At 40.3% G+C, this 19,169-nt stretch overlaps 1 protein-coding gene across 1 annotated transcript in view; it reads left to right on the top strand.

The window, feature by feature from the left end:
- vps53 (VPS53 subunit of GARP complex) overlaps nucleotides 1-17,436 on the top strand; it is a 235,043-nt gene extending 217,607 nt beyond the window's left edge. The window contains exons 21-22 of the mRNA XM_043718341.2: nucleotides 11,302-11,406; nucleotides 15,550-17,436. Coding sequence (XP_043574276.2) covers nucleotides 11,302-11,406; nucleotides 15,550-15,720 — 276 coding nt within the window. The 3' untranslated portion in view covers nucleotides 15,721-17,436. The remainder of the gene's footprint in view (nucleotides 1-11,301; nucleotides 11,407-15,549) is intronic.
- Nucleotides 17,437-19,169: the final 1,733 nt, after the last annotated feature.

Raw genomic sequence — 19,169 nt, 5'->3', positions numbered from 1 at the left:
TGTCTGCTCGGTGTTGCAGAGATTTCCACTGTAATCATTTCTAAATGGGCATCTACTGGAATGCAAACTCTCTCTGATGTGCGGATATAAATCAAAAGAATGGCTGAAGAAATAAAATGCAAGGTTGAGATACATCCTTTCAGCATCGTCAGTGTCAGTGTGATGAGGAATCGATCAGAATTTTTTAATCATCTGTGTTTAGCTGACATGGAGTGTCTGCTAGATAGTTTTAATTTCATGACTACATTTCATTCTTGGGGTCAGTGTCTTACATAAATCTGTGTGTCCCAATGCTAGAGTTGTAACTGCCACAATACCCATTTACATCACTCTTGGCAAGTATTTGAAACATTTCGGACAACAAATTATTCTTGGGTAGATATGACTTGGCAGAGGCGATACTCATTTTGAGCACATCATAGAGTTATAGAGATGTACAGCACGGAAACCAACTCTTCGGTCCAACTCATCCATGCCAATCAGACATCCTAAATTAATCTAGTCCCATTTTGTCGCATTTGGCCCATATCCTTCTAAACCTTTTCTATTCATAATACCCATCCAGATGCCTTTTAAATATTGTAATTGTACCAGCCTCCACCACTTCCTCAGGCAGTTCATTCTGTACAGGCACCACCCTCTGTGTGGAAAAAGGTGCCGCTTAGGTCCCTTTTTAAATCTTTTTCCTCTCACCCTAAAACTATGCCCTCTGGTTTTGGACACCTCTACCCTGGGGAGAAATCCTTGGCTAGTCACCCTATCCGTGTCCCTCACGATTTCATAAACCTCTATAAGGTCACCCCTCAGCTTCTGATACTCTAGGAAAAATAGCCTCTCCCTATAGCTCAAACCTTCCAACCATGGAAACATCCTTGTAAATCTTTTCTGAACCCTTTCAAGTTTCACAGCATCCTTCCTATAACAGGGAGACCAGAATTGAACATGATCTCACAACTAGCAGCTAAGTAGATAGTTAATCAACTTGGTCTGATGATAATTAAAGGAGGAGTATTGACCAGGAAGCTAGTTAGCTAGAGGCACTCGAATATTCCTATGAAATTTCCCGTACCCATCTGAACAGCTCGAGACATGTCCTCCATTTATATGTATATGTTCTCACATAAAACACTGACCTTTGAGGTGGAGAGATAGTGAGTAGAGGCTGAGTTGCCAGGAAAATTGCCTGACAGCTCATCCCAGAGTTACTTTGAACACTCTGACTGGCTCACAAGCTGATTTGGTACATCAGAGGGAGGAAGCATTGCCCATCCTTTGGTTAAGGAATTTGTGGCTTGTGAGACACCAAAAAAAGGGCACAAAGCATACTGTAAAATCAGAAGGAAAAATAAATAGAAATGCTTAGAATTTCAAAAATGTTGAAGTTTATCTCTTGAGAATAAATGGTATTTAGTTATCCAAGATTTTGTTTTTCCTACTGGCTTCACCCTTTGTTGAAATTCTGAGTGAATAAATAGCAAACTCCAGCTGCTGCTCATTCTTATTCCAAATGCTGTTTGGTAGAACTGCACCACATCTTAAGATTCTGTGAAGAGAAAAGTCATGTTTTGTAGATTTTGAAGAAATTATTTCCACATGAGTTGCATATGATAATTTGACTACAGCTCTCTTATCCCGTTTTTACTGGGCAATCTTAATTGGGAATTTTCAGCTGGTATGTCTTTTCCAGGGTACAGTACCTTAATGCAGCAATCAAAACCTCAGATTTTAATGCTTAACAAGAAGAATGCTTAATTGTACACTCCCTCTTTTGGATACTTTTGCTTATGATTGCAAATCAGCTTTCCATTTGAACAAAGCCTTTTGAAAATTTGATACCAGAAATGTGAAAAACATTGAGATATAAGGAAACTTAATCTATTGGAGAAAAATAGGACAAAAAGTAACTACTGCGGCCTCAGAATGTGACACCAATGAGATAATGACACTTCAGAGACATTTTTCTGTGTTGTTTTAAGGAGTGTTTACATTGTAAAAATTTAAAGCAAGGATCAGATTGTAACACATGTTTATAAAGGGAGATGAAAGTGCATGATATATCCATAATCCTTCACATATGTATTCTGAAGGCTCCTTACCAGCTCAGTGGGTTTCTCCAGGAAGGATTGAGGGTTGATCTCCTATTTAGGCTGAACTATCCAGGATGACCATACTGCAAGTGAGTTGGCCTCAGCAGAGCTAGGGAAGTGGAAATTTGGTCAGGGTTTCTGCTGGGTGTTGCTGTACGAGTCCCTAAAGGTGGGTCCAGCACCTTCTCGGAAGCAATCAGTGGACAATATTCAGACTTTGTGTTGATGTGTGGCGCACATGATATTTGCCACTTAAGTGTTAGACGATGACTGTCAAACAAGACAATGCCTGACCACTTCTCTTGACATTCAGGGCTGTCCTATTGTTTAAACCATACTATCAGCACACTCATCATTGATAAGATATGAGCACAGAGAGCACTGGAAACACTCAGCAGGTCTGGCATAGATGCTGCCAGACTTACTGAGTTTCTCCTGCATTAAGTTTGTTTCAGATTTCCAGCATCCACAATGTTTTGTCTTTATCATCGAGAGCCATTTAGCTGGACCAACTATATAAATACAATGGCTGCAAGAGCAGGTCGGTGGTTGGATATTTTGAAGAAAGTGTCTCCCCAGTTGACTCCCAAGTAATTTCTATGAGACACAAAGGTTTGGTGGAATACACTTACCCTTCGGTGATTATAATGTACCTGTAACGATGTTCAAGAAAGCTCAACCCCATTCATGTAAAAGCAATCTTCTTTCCTGGTGACCCATCCACCATGTTAAACATTTACTACTTACATCACATGGCTGCAGCAAATGTCCATCTACAATGTGCACAGTAACGCACTGAGGCGTTTTGAGTGTAAAGGAAGAAATAGGAACCTTTAAATTTTGCACTTGATGACATTTCTTTTATTCTTTCATGGGATGTCAGCATCACTGGCTAGCCCATTGATTGGCTAGCATTGGTTACTCATCCTTAATTGCCCAGTTAGGAATAAACAGCATTGCTATGCGTCTGGAGTCCTATGTCAGCCAGACCAGGTAAGGATGGCAGATTTCCTTAAAGGACATGAAGATGCACTGATTCTCAAGCCCCAGTACTCCTAGGGACACCACGGAAGTTCTAATCAAAGCACACACAGTCCCTGCTTTACTTGTCCATTGGAAACACGGTTCCTGTGTTAAACAAGAATGACTGTTTATTATAAATAAATTAGTTCTAAATACAAGTAAACAGCATTGAAATATCAACATATCGCTGTACTAGTTAAAACTTTGAACTTTTTAAAAGCCTTCTACCAGTTGACACATGCATGCTCACGTGCACGGACACCACAGTTTGATATCACCAGTCCATAACGTGTGCTGAGATGGCTTGCCAGGAGTTTCCATTCTTTAGTCTTGTTTCTCAAGGTTCTTTCACAGGAAGGAAAGGGCGATTGGTACACGATCAACAAAGTCTTAGTTACTGCTAACAAGCAAAAGCTTCCAGAGATTGGATGGAGAAAATGACTGACTGGATTTGAGACTTCAGATTCTTTTTGCCAGGCAAATCTCCGTGTCACCACCCCACGCCCACCCTCACCTCACCTCACCTCACCTCACCTCACCCCACCCCACGCCCACCCTCACCCTCATCCCACCCCACCCCACCCCACCCCACGCACACCCTCACCTCTCCCCACCCCACGCCCACCCTCACCCTCACCCCAATCCACTCCCACGCCCACCTCACCTCACCCCACGCCCACCCTCACCTCACCACACCCTACACCAAACTGTCTACATTCAGCTCTCCCCCACGCCCCTCACCGAACAAAGCAATGTAAATACCACACGCACGTGCGCACACACACACCCTTTTTAAAAGTGTAGCAATTCCTTCCACAATCTCTCCTTTAAAACAGTGCTTTTCCAATTTTGGTCCACATTAAAAAATGCAGGGAATAAAATTGTGATCTTTAGGCCAGTTAATCTTGTGTCTGTTAATATTTTAATGTTAGGAGTGGATCCTTTGCAGCAATTTAAACTATCACTAATGTAGGTGACATCATTTATTGTGGGGAAGCGAATGACTTGTTCTTGAACCTTGTTAAGGCTATACTGAGAATCAGTTGTCTTTGCTACCAATTTATAATTGTATTTCTAAAATACACTAACGTCAGTTTCCTGCATTATCCTGCTTCAACAGCTGCCTATCTAAAAGATCTGATTTGAATCAGTTTTTTTTTTACCTGAGTAGCAGTGGCAGGCATCACTGGATTTAACACACTAATTTTTATTTAATACTAAGGTTCAATTAAGCATCAAAATATCTAATCAAGTTATGGTTCATAAATGGAAATGGACTGGCTCTCTACAAACTAACCAACAGTTGGGTTGGTGCTCTTTGATATAATTTGATATTGGTTACCATACTAAGGATTTAACAAGTGTGCTAACTTTTGGTGCTGATTTACAATGGGGGTATGGCTGGTAGGTGTTGGCACCTTTTCCCCTTACTGAAGCCTTTCACCTGCTATACCTTAGGCCATTTCCTGTCCAAATCATTACAGTGATGGAATGGATCTTATCACCAAATTTCATCTTGCTACATCCCTCAACTGCTCTGAAACCTTCTCCTCCTACCTCAGCTTGTTCCACTTCCTTCATCTCCTTTAAAATCATTCTTCGCCACTAACCAACTTCACCCACGTTTCCCACTCTGGTAAGGATAGCAGATTTCCTTAAAGGACATTGACATGTACTGATTCTCAAACCCCGGTACTCCCAGGGACACCGCAGAAGTTCTGTCAGCCTTTGGCCTCTGTGCCAAAGGATTTCTCTTTTTCATCGTTTTAACTGACCTTGTCTTCTGAGTTCTGTACTCTCCTGTCCTCCCTTCACATTAATTTTCTGCTCAAATTCAAAGCAGTATTGTCATCTGAGATCTCTGTGCTCCTCCAGTTCTGGTTTTTTTGTGTATTACTGATTTTAATTAAATCCAGCATTGGCAGGCGCACTTTTACCTGTCTGGATCTTGAGGTTTGCAATTCTCTCCCTGTATCTTTCTAGCTCCCTGTCCTCCTTTCATACGTTCATTAGCTTTTCGTAACTTGCACTGATATCTCGTGATATGACTCCAACAAAGTTTTTGTTGGATTATTTGCTCCTGTGAAGAGCTTTGGGATGCTAAACATGCATCATAAATAAAGACAAAAGTTATCGTTCTTGATATAACAATAAATAAAGATAGAAAAAACTGCTGACATGCAGTTAGTCATTTCACACTATCACACAAGGTCAACATCTATCTCAGTGCTTTTAGGTGACATGGAAGGAGAGGAATACAAATACATGTAAGAATACTAAAATAACTCCACAAAGTCTGGTATCCTGTCACTTTCTTTTTCATATGTGGAGAGTCCTTGACACTGATTCAGCTCCCTCAGAACCAGCTCTCAGCATGAGCAGAACCTCTGACACTCTTGTTCTTGTGTCAGCCAGGGCTCCCTGATTGGACCAGATTAACAGCACCAGTCAGGGAACTCATATTCTGAGGTCCACCTAGCTGACCTTGTTACAATCACAACAAATACGAACGAGCAGCCAGCATTAGAAATCTGAACTTGGCATATATACTATTTGGCTCGTGCAGTTGGAAATAAGATTTCTTTATATTGAGTCCATTTTAGCTGATAAAGAATTTGAGTTGCAGAGTGTGAAGGTGAAAATGATCAAGTCAATAATGTCTTCAGACTGAAAAGAACTGGAGAATCTCGGTAGTGAATGACCTGACCTTTGACATGTTCTGCTGCAGTCAGCTGTATTTTGCGTGTTAACAAGCCAGTTGCTAATCTCTCTGCTCCCACTGCACACTGGAGTGGAAGATTGTCTCAGATTGCAGAAAATCTATTGCAATGACATTGAACTGAAGAAGTAAATCCTTTTTTATATGAATAAATAACCAGTGGTGTTTTCCTTTTACCACAAAGCTATTGCAGTCAGGAAAAGGATCAGGGAATGGCTCGCTTAGTGGTGGCTTTAGATATTTCCCCTCTTATGTTTTTGGCAGGCTTTTACCTGACCTTTTTGGTACACTGTATACACAACAGGGACGTGCAATGAAATAAATCAACACTGCACTTGACAATATTCCAGGTTTGCGTCTTTAGCGTTTTCTTTGATCTCTGCATCAACCAACTGCCATAGGAAACTGCCTAATTGTTTGGACTGAAGGTCACTGCTATAGGATACAAACTAATCAGCACCCCTTCCTCTTCTGTACCGGAAAGAGATCACAAGATGTAAATTGAAAACTACACCTCTGTTCCCTCATTGCTGAAGGAAGTGTGTAACTCGGCTAAATCTATCAAAAGGGTCCCAGGTTTTGATTTTTCAATTTGCATTGCATTAGATGATTGCAGGCAGCAAAATAGAATGGATCCCTCAGATGGCTTACACTGGGAAAGGAAAACTACTATTCTCACCCCTGATGCTGTTGGAAAATGCATTTGGGTGGCATCAGGATCAGGACAGGAGTCCGCTTGACTGAGTCTCCGTACCCTTTGAATACTTAGGAACAGGGGTAGCTCATATAATACTTTGAAGTCTGTTCCTATATTCAATTGCTGAACTGTGTTGTAACTCTGTGAATCTGCCTTTGCACCATATCCCTTGACACTTTTGATTGACAAAGATTTATTGGTCTCACGTTTAAAATTAATAATTGAATTAGTATCCATTGTTGTTCCAAACTTTTAGACAAATCCAATAACACTAGACTTTATCTCCCCAGTCTGTTTCTCTTCATACTTTAAACTTCTAAATTTCTGGAAGTATGATTCTTGGACAGAATTTAATGCCCTTCCTGTGACTGTATGTGTTAGTGTTTAAGGAGTTGGGTGCAGGAGACCATTCATCTTTTCATCTCCACTCCAGTTACATTTTTGGCACATAAATAGCCTTTCCCTTCATTCCATTTGAAGTTTTTAAGTGGGCAAATAATCCCTAATTAATTGGGGACCCTCTTGTCAAAGGCATTCAGTACCTTATCAAGGGCTCCAACATTGGGATTTGGTTGGTTGGGAGAGGGTGGGGGTGTTGCCTTCTGGGAACCAACCCCATTTGCTCTTGTTGCCAACAGCCCCACCCTGTAAAGCCCTTCTACCATCACTCACTTGTGGCCTGTGATCCAGCGATAATCCTAAGCTTTTGGATGGGTGTAGCACAGGTCACCACTTCTCTGCTGGTGCTGCCATTCAGTGGATCCATTGGCCTTTATTGGCTGGCAGCTCTTAGCAGGTGGGATTTCCATTCCTGGGATCCTTTGGCCTTCCCTGAAAGAGGCAATGCAGGGCTCTCAAGCTGGCATGCATGACCGCCATTAAATATTAACCCTTGTTTGGTCACATTTTGCTGTAAGTACTCAGTTGAGAATGGGTAGAAGACCTGAGGGAGTTAAGTGTTTATCCAGCAGTCACAAGCCTGAATACCAGTTGTAAGCACCAAGAATGTGCCCGTAGACTGATCCAGTTCAAGTATACTGATGGAAAGTGGCAAGATATTGCAAAAGGTTAGTTGAACCCAATTTAAAGATATGTTTATTTATTTATTCATCTACCAAGAGTCTAAGTTATCAAATCAATTTTACAAGTTATTAATTTTGTGGAAGGCATTTGCAATCTTCAAAGTCTGCATTGTCTAGTTGACAAAGTTGTCTTTGTGGGAAAAGGACTCAAGATGTTTATTGTTTTGTTGGAGTCTTGTTTTTGTTTTCTATTGTTTTCTACTGGAAGTTGAAAGATGTGCCAACAAGGCAAATGTAGATTTTGTTAATCAGAATTGTTGCACAACAAAGCCCCTATAACACAATGAAAGCAAACTTTTGGCTTCCCCCAGTACTCAGCAGTGAATGAGGGAGGGCTTGATACATATTATTTGGGTGTTACACATAGATTGGATATAGATTATAGGTATTTTCTAATCACCTTATTCAGAGATGTAATTCTATACCTCTGGAGCAGGTGGGATGTTAACCTGGGTCTCCTGGCTCAGAGGTAGGAACGCTACCATTTGTTGTCTTGCCATGTGGTTGCCTATCCCAGCACACCACAGCAGTTTTTCTTTGCATTTCAAATTAAATCACAGATAGTTGGTCATGGTAATCGACAATAGCTGGCAACCTATATTAGGGCTAAATTATCATGAACATAGAAGCTATTTCTCCAAATCATATGAAACATCAACTGGTTTTGAATCCAGGTTTTTGTCATCCATGCAAATATGATTTTAAATGCTAAATCAAAAGATCCAACACAACGTATTTTGATTTTAGACAGTTTCTCATTACTTAAGATAGATGAATTGACTGGCACCATCGGCCATTCCGACTGATTTAGATGGTTATCTTTTTGGAAAAATTGTGTTAGCAACAATTAAATAATCCTATGGCCATGATTTGTGGCTAAATTAATCTACCAGTGGCTCCAGTCAGTAGGAGATGAGGGGTAAGAGTGTGATGGACAATCTAAAGTTCCATATACTCCTGTGAAAACCTTGGTCTTTCATTTTTGTTTGTAGGTTTTCTGTGAATTGGCAAGTGTACAGTTTACATTATTTTTCCATTCTTTTTCCCTAAAATCAGTCCTTAAAGTTCACCGTTGTTGACCTGCTGCTTCAGTTTTCAGGTTGTGTTAATGTGAAGTACTCTGCAGTGAAGGTGGATGTGGTAGTTGTCATTTGCTGTCCCTCGGTTTAATGTTGTAAATTTCTGCTATGTGTCTTAACGAACAAATCTAAATAAAACCTGAGTAAAACAGTTTGAGAAGAGGAACAACATAACTTGGTCAATTTATTCCTCTTTTGGAATTGGTTACCTCAAAGGAGTCATCTGCTTGGTGTTTGCCATTGATTGTAGGACAATCGTTGCAAGCCTGTTTGATGTCGGACTAACAAAATGTGAGATCATTGCTCTTGTTTACTCGAGCTTTTTCAGTCATGGTGGCTGATAACATGCCAGATGCAACCATTTCAGATACAAACTAATCTTAAAAAGATAGCCTGTTATTATCTTGGAGTTTGAATTTAATAAACATGTTCGAATCTGTAATTAACCTCTGCCTTCACTCTGGCAATGGTAATTAGATTTTATTGTTCAAGATCCACCTAAGCAGCAGAACTGAATTCTTGAGTTTTGTGGTATAATGCGTTTGTCCACACATATCTATGTAGAGCAAAGTCAGGGCAAAATCTACCAGTGTATCTAAAAATCTTGTGCTTTATATTTGCAATACTGCAGGATCACAGTTTATCACAGATGTAATTCATTTGTAATTAAATGAAGCAACCCAATGTTTGTTTGCTTGTTAAAGAATTTTGCTGCACAAGAATATTAAGTTTCTGCAGACCAAGATAGATAGATGGAGTTAAGTTGCAGATTAACCATGAAACTGAAAGGTGTAAAACTCGAGTAGAATGGCCTACTCCTATTCCTATGGCTTGGAGAGTTGGAACTATTGATATCTGTAATTGGCTGTCCAATTGAAAGCAATTAGAATTTTTTGGATTTGCTTACAGACACCCCAATACTTCATTTAATTCAGTACTAGAGCAACAGTTTTAAAAAACAAGCTGGCCCAATTAAACATAGCTTTATCTTATTGACAAGCTATCTTAGCTATGGTTAATGTGGAGTGGGCGGTTCGGGATTGATCCAGGGCGTTCTTGCATTGTGAACCTGGGAGTAGATTTGCAAAACTGTCCACTGCAGTTGGAGCAAGGCCTGAGGAAAATCAAGTAAATCTCTCCAGGGAAAACCATGTCATAGTTTACCTGATCACAAACTAAATGGTGGATCCACTTGATATGTTACAAATTGAGATGGCCACGGCTATACAGGAAATTACAGTTTCCAGGTGTTCAATGTAATAGCACTAAATAAACAGGACAAATATTCTCAGGATACACAGTAGACCATTTCAGTCTGAATTGAGAAATTCCTTCGCCCATACCATGATGAACCTTTGAACTTCTCCATTACAAAAGGCAGTGGAAATGATTACAGAGGCTAAAGGTGTGAAGGGCTATGGGGAGAATATGCATTGAGATAGAGGACTAGATGTGAGCATGCAGAATTGTGGAGCAGGCATTATGGAGTGAATAGCCTCGTCCTGTTTTCTGTGATTCTGAAAGATTTGAAATGTTGTAAATGAAATATATTTATACTGTAAATAACATGTTAAAGTTGTTTGAATCTAATAGAAATAGATACAAAATGATTCTGTACCTGTAAAAAGAGGAGATTTGTACTTTCTGTTCTACAATGGCACTGTGTTACTCAGGCCTGTCGAGGTGAGTCTGTGCATCTTCTGCCCTCGAGTCTGAAAGGTTTTTCAAACGATGTGGCTTTACGTTGCATAGCGTCAAAACAGGATACGGATCAGACTCAATGGCAGGTTGCTCTCATTGTTAATTCTTCATCAGCCCACTAAGTAAATCACTGTATTACAAAGTTCTGTACTTCTATAGTTTAAGGAGACAACTGGCAATATCATTATTGCTAGGGGAAAGTGAGGACTGCAGATGCTGGAGATCAGAGCTGAAAATGTGTTGCTGGAAAAGCACAGCAGGTCAGGCAGCATCCAAGGTAGATTCCTGAAGAAGGGCTCATGCCCGAAACGTTGATTCTTCTGCTCCTTGGATGCTGCCTGACCTGCTGCGCTTTTCCAGCAACACATTTTCAGCAATATCAGTATTGCCCCATGGTAGCATATCTTGGAGCAATGGCGAAATTACGATCCACTCACTATTTTCTCCTTCATTCCAATGCAAGGACACCAAAATAGTCAAAATGAGGAAAAGATAGCCAGCTGATGGTTTGAAGATGACTATAAAGAACATGGTGTGTGTCAAAGAATTAAAGGTCAAATTGTGGTGAATCATATGCTCCACATATTCCTTTATCGAACTTGTGGGTGTTAAAACGAACAATGCATGGACCACAATTCTTTATTTAACCAAAACTAGGTAACTTTCCAATTGATTTCATTTTGGTTCATAGGTTTTTGCTGTCTACAAAAATATATGCATTTTAGGTTTGATGAGGCAAAATATAAATCTCATTGTGTTCATAGCATATATCAAACATTGTATTTGAAGGCTTTGTGAGAAATGGTCTTTTGTAAACAAAGGTCTTTTTTCTTTGGTAAAACAATGGTCAAAATGATTGAGGCAAACTTTCCTAAAGCATATTTTAACTATTTATTTTCTCTCAAACTTATAGGTGGTAATGGCACCTCATGAAGCATCTGTGGTGTTTGTCGATAACTACATCAAACTCCTGGCTGATTGTAGCACGGAAACATTCCAGAAAGTTCTTGACATGAAGGTGAGGTCGTAGAAGCGTATTTTCCATTATTAATTCCGCAGATTCAATTTTTATAGGACTAGCACTTGTTTACTATTCTTTCAAAAAAATTTATAAAAATTTTTAAAAATATTTCTATCTAGGTTTTTTTCTAATTTTCCCCTCCTTATTAATCTTTAGGTCATTCTTTACTTTTTTAATATTCCACCCATTTTCTGATTTGCCTCTCCTCTATTTGTTTTTATACCCTTGAATATTTTCCACTTCATTTCAATTGACCTAATTCCAGTAACTTTATCCAGCTCTGTTTTAATGCCCTCATACTTGCTCTTATTTAAATAAAAGTCTCTGCTTCAAACTGAATATAAAATTCAGTTGTCATATGTCTGGGGTTGCATGCACTATGAGCAGGAAAGTGGAGTTGAGGACTATCAGATCAGCCATCCTGCTGTTCTTATGGACTGGCTGTTAAATATTGGTGGTTACAATATATTCAAATAAAGAGAGAAAGGAAAGGAGGAGTATTAGTTCCAGAGAGCAATACAGTGCTGGTGAAAGAGGATGTATCAGAGGGTTCAACAATGTAGTCAATTTGGATAGAGCTACAGAATATAATTGCATTGTTCGGTGTACTCTACAGACCAACAACTATTGGGAAGGATGGAGAAGAACAAATCTGCAGGAAAATTATACAGCATTGCCAACATTATTGAGTCGCTATAATGGGGACTTCAATTACCCATAGATCTTGGTGTGTTGGGGATAATTTCAAAGCTTGCAGATGAGATAAAATATGAAAGAATTGTAAACTTTGAGGAGGATTATGCAGAAATCCAGAAGGACATAGGCAAGTTCATGGAGTGGCAAGTTGAGAGGTTCAATGCAAAGAAATGTGAGGTGATATATTGTCTTTCAATGTCCTTCCTACCAAAATACAAGTTAGGGGGTACAAGTCTAAAAGGGCACAGGAGCAGAGGGTGTATTTGAGCACAGATCATTAAAGGTGGCAGGAGAGGTGGGGAAAATAATAAAACAGAGTCTTTAATTTTCTTTTATTATTTTTGCAACCTCTAGTCTTTTCTGATGATTTACTCTTAGATTTGTACTCTCCTTCCCTTACTATTATAATCTATTTATCATTTCTATAATATATTTCTCTCTCACCATGCTTCTACTCTTGGCTTTACCACATCTTTCTAAATTTGATTGTTTATCCCCATTGTTTAGTTTAAAGTCCTTTCTACTTCCCTAGTTATATGGCTTACTTGAATACTAGTCCCAGTATGGCTTAGATGTTGACTGTCCCAGCAGTACAGACCCTGCTTTGCCCAATACTAATACCAGTGCCTCTAAACTAGAACCCACTTCTACCACACCAGTCTTTCAGACAGAGATTTCAGATTCTTTGAGGTTCTGCTTAATTCAATGCCTAGCCTGTTATACTGACTTGGAAAATCACCTTCCTTGTACTGCCTATGCCATTGGTATCTGCACAGTGCACAACAACTCCACCACCCATGCTTCTCGAATGCCAAGTGGATATCCTGAACCCTGCACCAGGCAGGCAACGCAGCCTTCTGGACCTGTGCTCTTTGCTGCTGAGAACAATCTAAATCCCCCTCACTATAAGTGTCTCCAATACACTACATTCCCTTTTTGCTCACCCTATTTGAATAGCTTGCTATGCAGCTTCCAATCTCATTTGAACAAGCTGAAAGAACTGCAAACCTGTTACAATTGCAAAGGCTAGGCTCTTCCCCTCCTCTCCAATGACCTGTCTCACTTACAGTCCTACCCTCCTTTCCCTGACCAGTGACCAAATCTCAAGATCCTGTTCTGAGGAGTGTAACCCCTTTCTGGAATAAAGTTCCAGGTAACATTTCCCCTCCCTTATGTGTCACAGTCCTGTAGTTTAGTCTTCAGCTCAAAAACTCTAAGCCAAAGCTGCTGAAGCTGCAAACACTTACCGTGGATTTGTTTGCCCTGGATCTCAGTGGCATCCCTTAGTGCCCAGATTCTGCAATTGCAGCAGAAACCTGCCCAGAATCTTTATTGTCTCTTAGTTAAACAAAATAAAATTGGCTGAGTGATTTATAAACAACAGAGTATGATTAGTGGATACTTTTTCAGGTTTATTAATAGGGACATAGAGTATAAGAGCAGGGAGGTGATGTTGAACTTGTATAAATCGCTTGTTAGAACATAGAACAATATAGTGCAGGACAGGCCCTTTGGCCCTCAATGTTGTGCCTACCTGTGAGCTATTCTCAGCTCGTCCCCGTACACTATCCCATCATCATCCATGTGCTTATCTAAGGATTGTTAAAATCTCTCTAATGTGGCTGAGTTAACTATATTGGCAGGTAGAAATTCCACACCCTTACCACTCTGAGTAAAGAAGCTGCCTCTGACATCTATTAGCCCTCAATTTGTAGTTATGCCCCCTTGTACAAGCTGACGTCATCATCCTCGGAAAAAGACTTTCACTGTCTACCCTATCTAATCCTCCGATTATCTTGTATGTCTCTATTAAATCCCCTGTTAGCAGACCCAAGTCTCTCAGCCTTTGACATTGATGCCGTGTGGTTGGAGGGTCCCAAGGTGGAAGATGAGGCGTTCTTCCTCCAGATGTCGCGTGGCTAGGATTTGGTGGTGGAGGAGGCCCCGGACTTGCATGACCTTGGCAGAGTGGGAGGGGGACTTGAAGTGATCGGCCACAGGGCAGTGGGGTTGTTTGGTGCATGTGTCCCAGAGATGTTCTCTGAAACGTTCCACAAGTCGGCTTCCTGTCTCCCCAGTGGTAGAGGAGACCACATCGAGAGCAACAGTCACAGTAAATGAGGTGTTTGGATGTGCAGGAAAATCTCTGCCAGATGTGGAAGGATTATTTGGGGACTTGGACAGAGGTGAGGGGGGTGGTCTGGGTGCAGGTTTTACACTGCTGTGGCAGGGGAAGGTGCTGGAAGTGCAGGGTGGGGGTGCGTGGACCTAACGAAGGAGTCACAGAGGGAATGGTCTCTGTGGAATGCAGATAGGGGAGGGAAATACATCTCTGGTAGTGGGGCCTGATTGTAGGTGGTGGAAATGGTGGAGGATGATGCACTGTATTGGGAGATTGGGCTGGAAGGTGAGGACCAGGGGGGTTCTATCCTTGTTCCAGTTGGAGGGGTGGTTTCAAGGGTGAAAATGTAGAAGTGGAGGAGATGCACTGCAGAGCAATATTGACCAGGTGGGCGGGGAAATTGCAATCCTTGAAGTAGGAGGCCATTTCGGAATTGCACCTCCTGGAAGCAGATACAGCAGAGGCAGTGAAATAGGGATTAAGGCATAGCCTTTTTACAGGAGGGGGTTGGGAGGAGGTGTAGCCCAGGTAGCTGTGGGATTTGGTGGATTTGAAGTAGATGTCAGTGTTACAGCCAAGAATGAATGATGAATAAAAACGTGCAGAGGTCAGTCACAGGAACCAAGATGATTGTCAATCATCATGTAGTTTTGCTCCCCGCTCCCAAACCTGTAGCTCCTCAGAAGCTGGCCTCTTCTCAGTCTTACTCTTCACTTCTGTCCTTGCCAGCATGCCCAACTTTCAAACTCATCAATTGGAGAATTACTGGTGAGAATTTACATTCTTTCATTTAATAGCAGTTTATTGGAGCACTGCCCTCTAATTACACCTCCTCAAGTCTGCCATACTCCAGTAAAAGCAATTCAAATGGAATTTTTCATAATTTATATTTGAAACCATAAAATCATGAGCAACTGAAAATTAAACTCTGTTTAATTAGTGAAGCGCACCAAATTGCAGCTCTGTGGTTGAGGTACTGAGAGATACTGCACAGGTGCAGTCACTGAGACGGAGATAACCAACTGCCTTAAACAAGGCATGGAATAATTACATAGGAGGAAACAGACCGTTCAGCCCAGTGGGTCTGTGTCATTGTTTATGCTCCACATGTTTCCTCCCTCAATGATTCTTCTAACCCCGAAAGCACAATCGACTACTCCATTCCACTTCACCTTTATCCATCTTGTCCCTGATGCAACTATACTATTCCCACCGCCTTCTACAATATGACTTTTGTCAGAATAAATGTAAGTGTAATTAAACAGTCGATGTGTAAATCTGCTTGTCATTTTGCTACAAGTCCCTGTTTTTTGGTATTGCAGGGTCTGAAGCGCAGTGAACAAAGCAGCATGCTGGAACTTTTCCGACAGAGGCTACCTACTCCTCCTTCAGGTGGAGACAACAATTTAACAACGTCGTTATCTGCACCGTCCCCTGAACAGGAATCTTCCAGGATCCGTAAACTGGAAAAACTCATTAAAAAGCGGCTGTAAATGAAGCTCAAAGTTGCACAGATCGGGCTTTTCTGAAATATCAGCTCTTCCAGTTGCTAATGTGACAAAAGAACTTTTCCCCTCTCCTTGCGTCTTATCCTCAATATCTTGTCCCCCTCCTCACTCTTCTTTCCTCTCTGTCAGAGTCTGTGTCACAGAAGCAGCAACCATCCTGTTTATCTTGTTTTTGTTCCTGGAGATGTTAATTCACTATTGCAATTACAGTCATCTTTCCAGCTGAGGAAGTCTCCAACCAACCACAATATAGAGACTGTCCCCAACTACTCATTGTCCACCTCTTCTCTTACTTTGGGTTTGAGTCAGAATTCTGAGCTGCCTGAGAAGTTTCACATTCTGCCACTGCGCAAGAGGTTCAGAATTCACATAAATGTGTATAAAATTGCAATCAGCGAGTTTTAATGTATTTTGCACAGAGGATAGCTTTGTGTTCCTAATGGGCCAAATGCAGTCACGGAGCTGAAGTGAACCAAGCGCTTGATGTGGTGGACCCCCTCAGCAGTTGGCTGGAATTATAAAGGCAGTGCCCATAGCTCTTCATGAATTAACATAGTCCTGTTTTGTCAGAATTGGAATGGTCCCATTAAGTATATGTACTTGAACAACTGGAAATTTCATATAAATACTGATCACGGAAACCCAAATTGTTTAACTGACTGGTACAATTTCACTTAATTCAAAGGAAAGACTGTACATTTAACATGTTCAGTGTTGAAGTTCCGTAACATCCTGGAGTGTATTTTCTGAAATTCACTCCAAAAATTTTCAGAATGATGCTGTTAGCAGTTGAATTGCAGTAAAGTTCCACTGCTGCATTAGGAATTGGAATCTAGATATCAGGATATTGCCTTGTTGATAATTTGATGGAACAGAATCCAAAGATGTGCAGATTAGGTGAATTAGCCATGCTAAATTGCCCATAGTGTCCAGAGATGTGGAGATTAGCTGCATTAGTCAGGGGTAAAATGTAGAGTAGAAGGGTAGGGGAATGGGTCTGAGTGGGTTACTCTTTGGATGGTCGGTGTGGACTTGTTGGGCCAAACGGCCTGATCCACACTGTAGGGATTCTATGATTACATGAACCATGAATGCAAACTGTCTCCAATACCCTTACTCACCGTGTGGTCCTAGAGATCCAAAAGCAGACCACTTATTATATCTGCAGCATAATTGCATATATTTTTAACTCTTTGTGAAAAGGCAACATTACATACACATAAAATATGGTGGATGCTTATGAAATCCTCATGCTATTTAAATGAACTAAAATGAATTAGGGCAGGACAGTAACTCAAGTAGTTGAGTGTTTGATTCACCAAGTAGAATGTCAAAAGTTTGTGCTAACTTAGTTTCTGAATTGAATGCTAAAGTTAATGTCAGTCTTTGCTCATACAGAAAATAAAATCTCTTACAGAAGAGCTTGTGGGAGAAGGGCAGTTCAAATAATCTAATTCACAGATAAGCATTACCATTGGGTGTTGCATAAAAGGACTAGGGACATTGAGAATGAGAATACTTTTATTTCACTCTGTGTCTTGGGTTTGATCTTGAGCAATGCTCACATTGAAAGCCCTCAGGAACTAGAAGAGTGACAAGTGATATAAATTTGTAAGTCTCAAACTAGTTCCAAATAAGCAAAGTTAAAAATCTCACAACGCCAGGTTATAGTCCAACAGGTTTATTTGGAAGCACTAGCTTTCAGAGCGCTGCTCCTTCATCAAACACCTGATGAAGGAGCAGCGCTCCGAAAGTTAGTGCTTCCAAATAAACCTGTTGGACTATAACCTGGTGTTGTGATTTTTAACTTTGTACACCCCAGTCCAACACTGGCATCTGCAAATCCAAATAAGTAGGTGCTCTTAACATATACTGCCCCACAGCATTAAGCAATGGAAAAAGTTGTAATTCTCATCAGCCCAGTATTGAAGGATGAAACTGGCTATTGGGAGTGAATGATAAGAACTGTACCTTTGTATAAAACCCATACTCAGTCTGATCTGAGAAAAATTGTTGTTGATGCTGGTTTCAAAATAAGTGAGATTTTAAATTTCCTGAGCAGTTCATTTCTATTATTTTGAGAGCAGAAGCTGTTAAATATATCATATCCTTACCACCATAACAAAAACACTTACAAGCAGGATTTCTGTTATATGGGGCGAGAAACTGTTTTTGGAACTGCTAGGTTGCATTTTCTGGTTTTTCTGTAAATAAAATTCTACTGTATTCCTTATGGAATTCATAATAATGCAGTACTGTTGTCAGAACAATTTTACTTGTATCAACATGTATAGGCTACAATTATTCAGAGTAACTTTATTCAAATTTCTGACAGTTCAATGTGTTTGCACTACATTCCAACGCTTAATTTAAATCAGATCATTTAAGTTATCTAGCGCAAAAAATAGGTTTGAATTATTGAGTAGACTGTAATTCCTTTGGAACTGCTCAGTGTTAAACTTGAACAGTCATTGTCAATTCATGCAAAGGACTTCAAAGATATGGGGATATAATAAAAATTTTTAAACTTGCCAATGCACAATATTTTAAACCTGGTTTAAAAAAACAGTAACTTCTCTCTCTGTTACACTCTAACACACAGATAAATATACCTAATGGGGTGAATACTGTTTCACGTTTATACACTAATTTATTCTCTGTCTTGTGAAGGCACTAATGCTTGCTGGGTACAGTTTCATAGATATATGCAGCCTGTCAATAACTTATTCAGGTGCAGTGTTCCAGGCAGTGAATGTTCGTAGGTTGTTCTACCAAAGGGAGCAGTACAGTCCAGCACGTCCCCATCAATAATCTCTTTTGTCTTACATCCAGAAGACACCTGGGTAGCAATCAGGAATGGAACCTTTGAGATGTCTTATTCCTCTCCTCTTCTCTCCCCGCCCCCATCCTGATCATCTGCCCGGTTAATGTGGCCCAACTGTGATCTGTTAAGCAGAACTAATTCACCAGAAATAGAACCAAGATCAAAAATTCTAAAAATGTGCAGCACAATTCTGCACCCATTGGGGAAAGTCTTTGGAACTTGTGTTAAAACTTCAGATTTTAATAAAATAATTACTGACACAAGATACTGGAATTAAGTAAATTCAGTAACTGCTCTTCACCGATGCAGACTGCTCTGGGGTGTCAGACGTGAAGGAGTAAGACCGGTTCTTTTTACTGAATAGACCTGTTGAATACCTATTGCATGCAGCTTTCAATCATTTGCCTTTGAGACTTAAGTAAAATATTTTTGTTGTTTTGTGCAAGAATAAGAAACACGCCACTTTTTACTTCAAAAAACACGTTAAAGCTTTGTAGGTGGCCATTTGATATTTGTGAGGAAACCTAATACCATCCACTGAAACAATATGCAAGGCATTGGTGACCACTGCCCAGACTGGCTATGGGATTGCAAGCTACACCATAAACTT

The sequence above is a fragment of the Chiloscyllium plagiosum genome, unplaced genomic scaffold (assembly GCF_037043375.1).
Source record: "Chiloscyllium plagiosum isolate Xiang-an unplaced genomic scaffold, Cpla_swu_hap1 HiC_scaffold_31, whole genome shotgun sequence".
Classification (NCBI taxonomy): domain Eukaryota; kingdom Metazoa; phylum Chordata; class Chondrichthyes; order Orectolobiformes; family Hemiscylliidae; genus Chiloscyllium; species Chiloscyllium plagiosum.
Note: the sequence above shows the minus strand (reverse complement) of the source record. Positions and strands in the feature narration are given on the sequence as shown.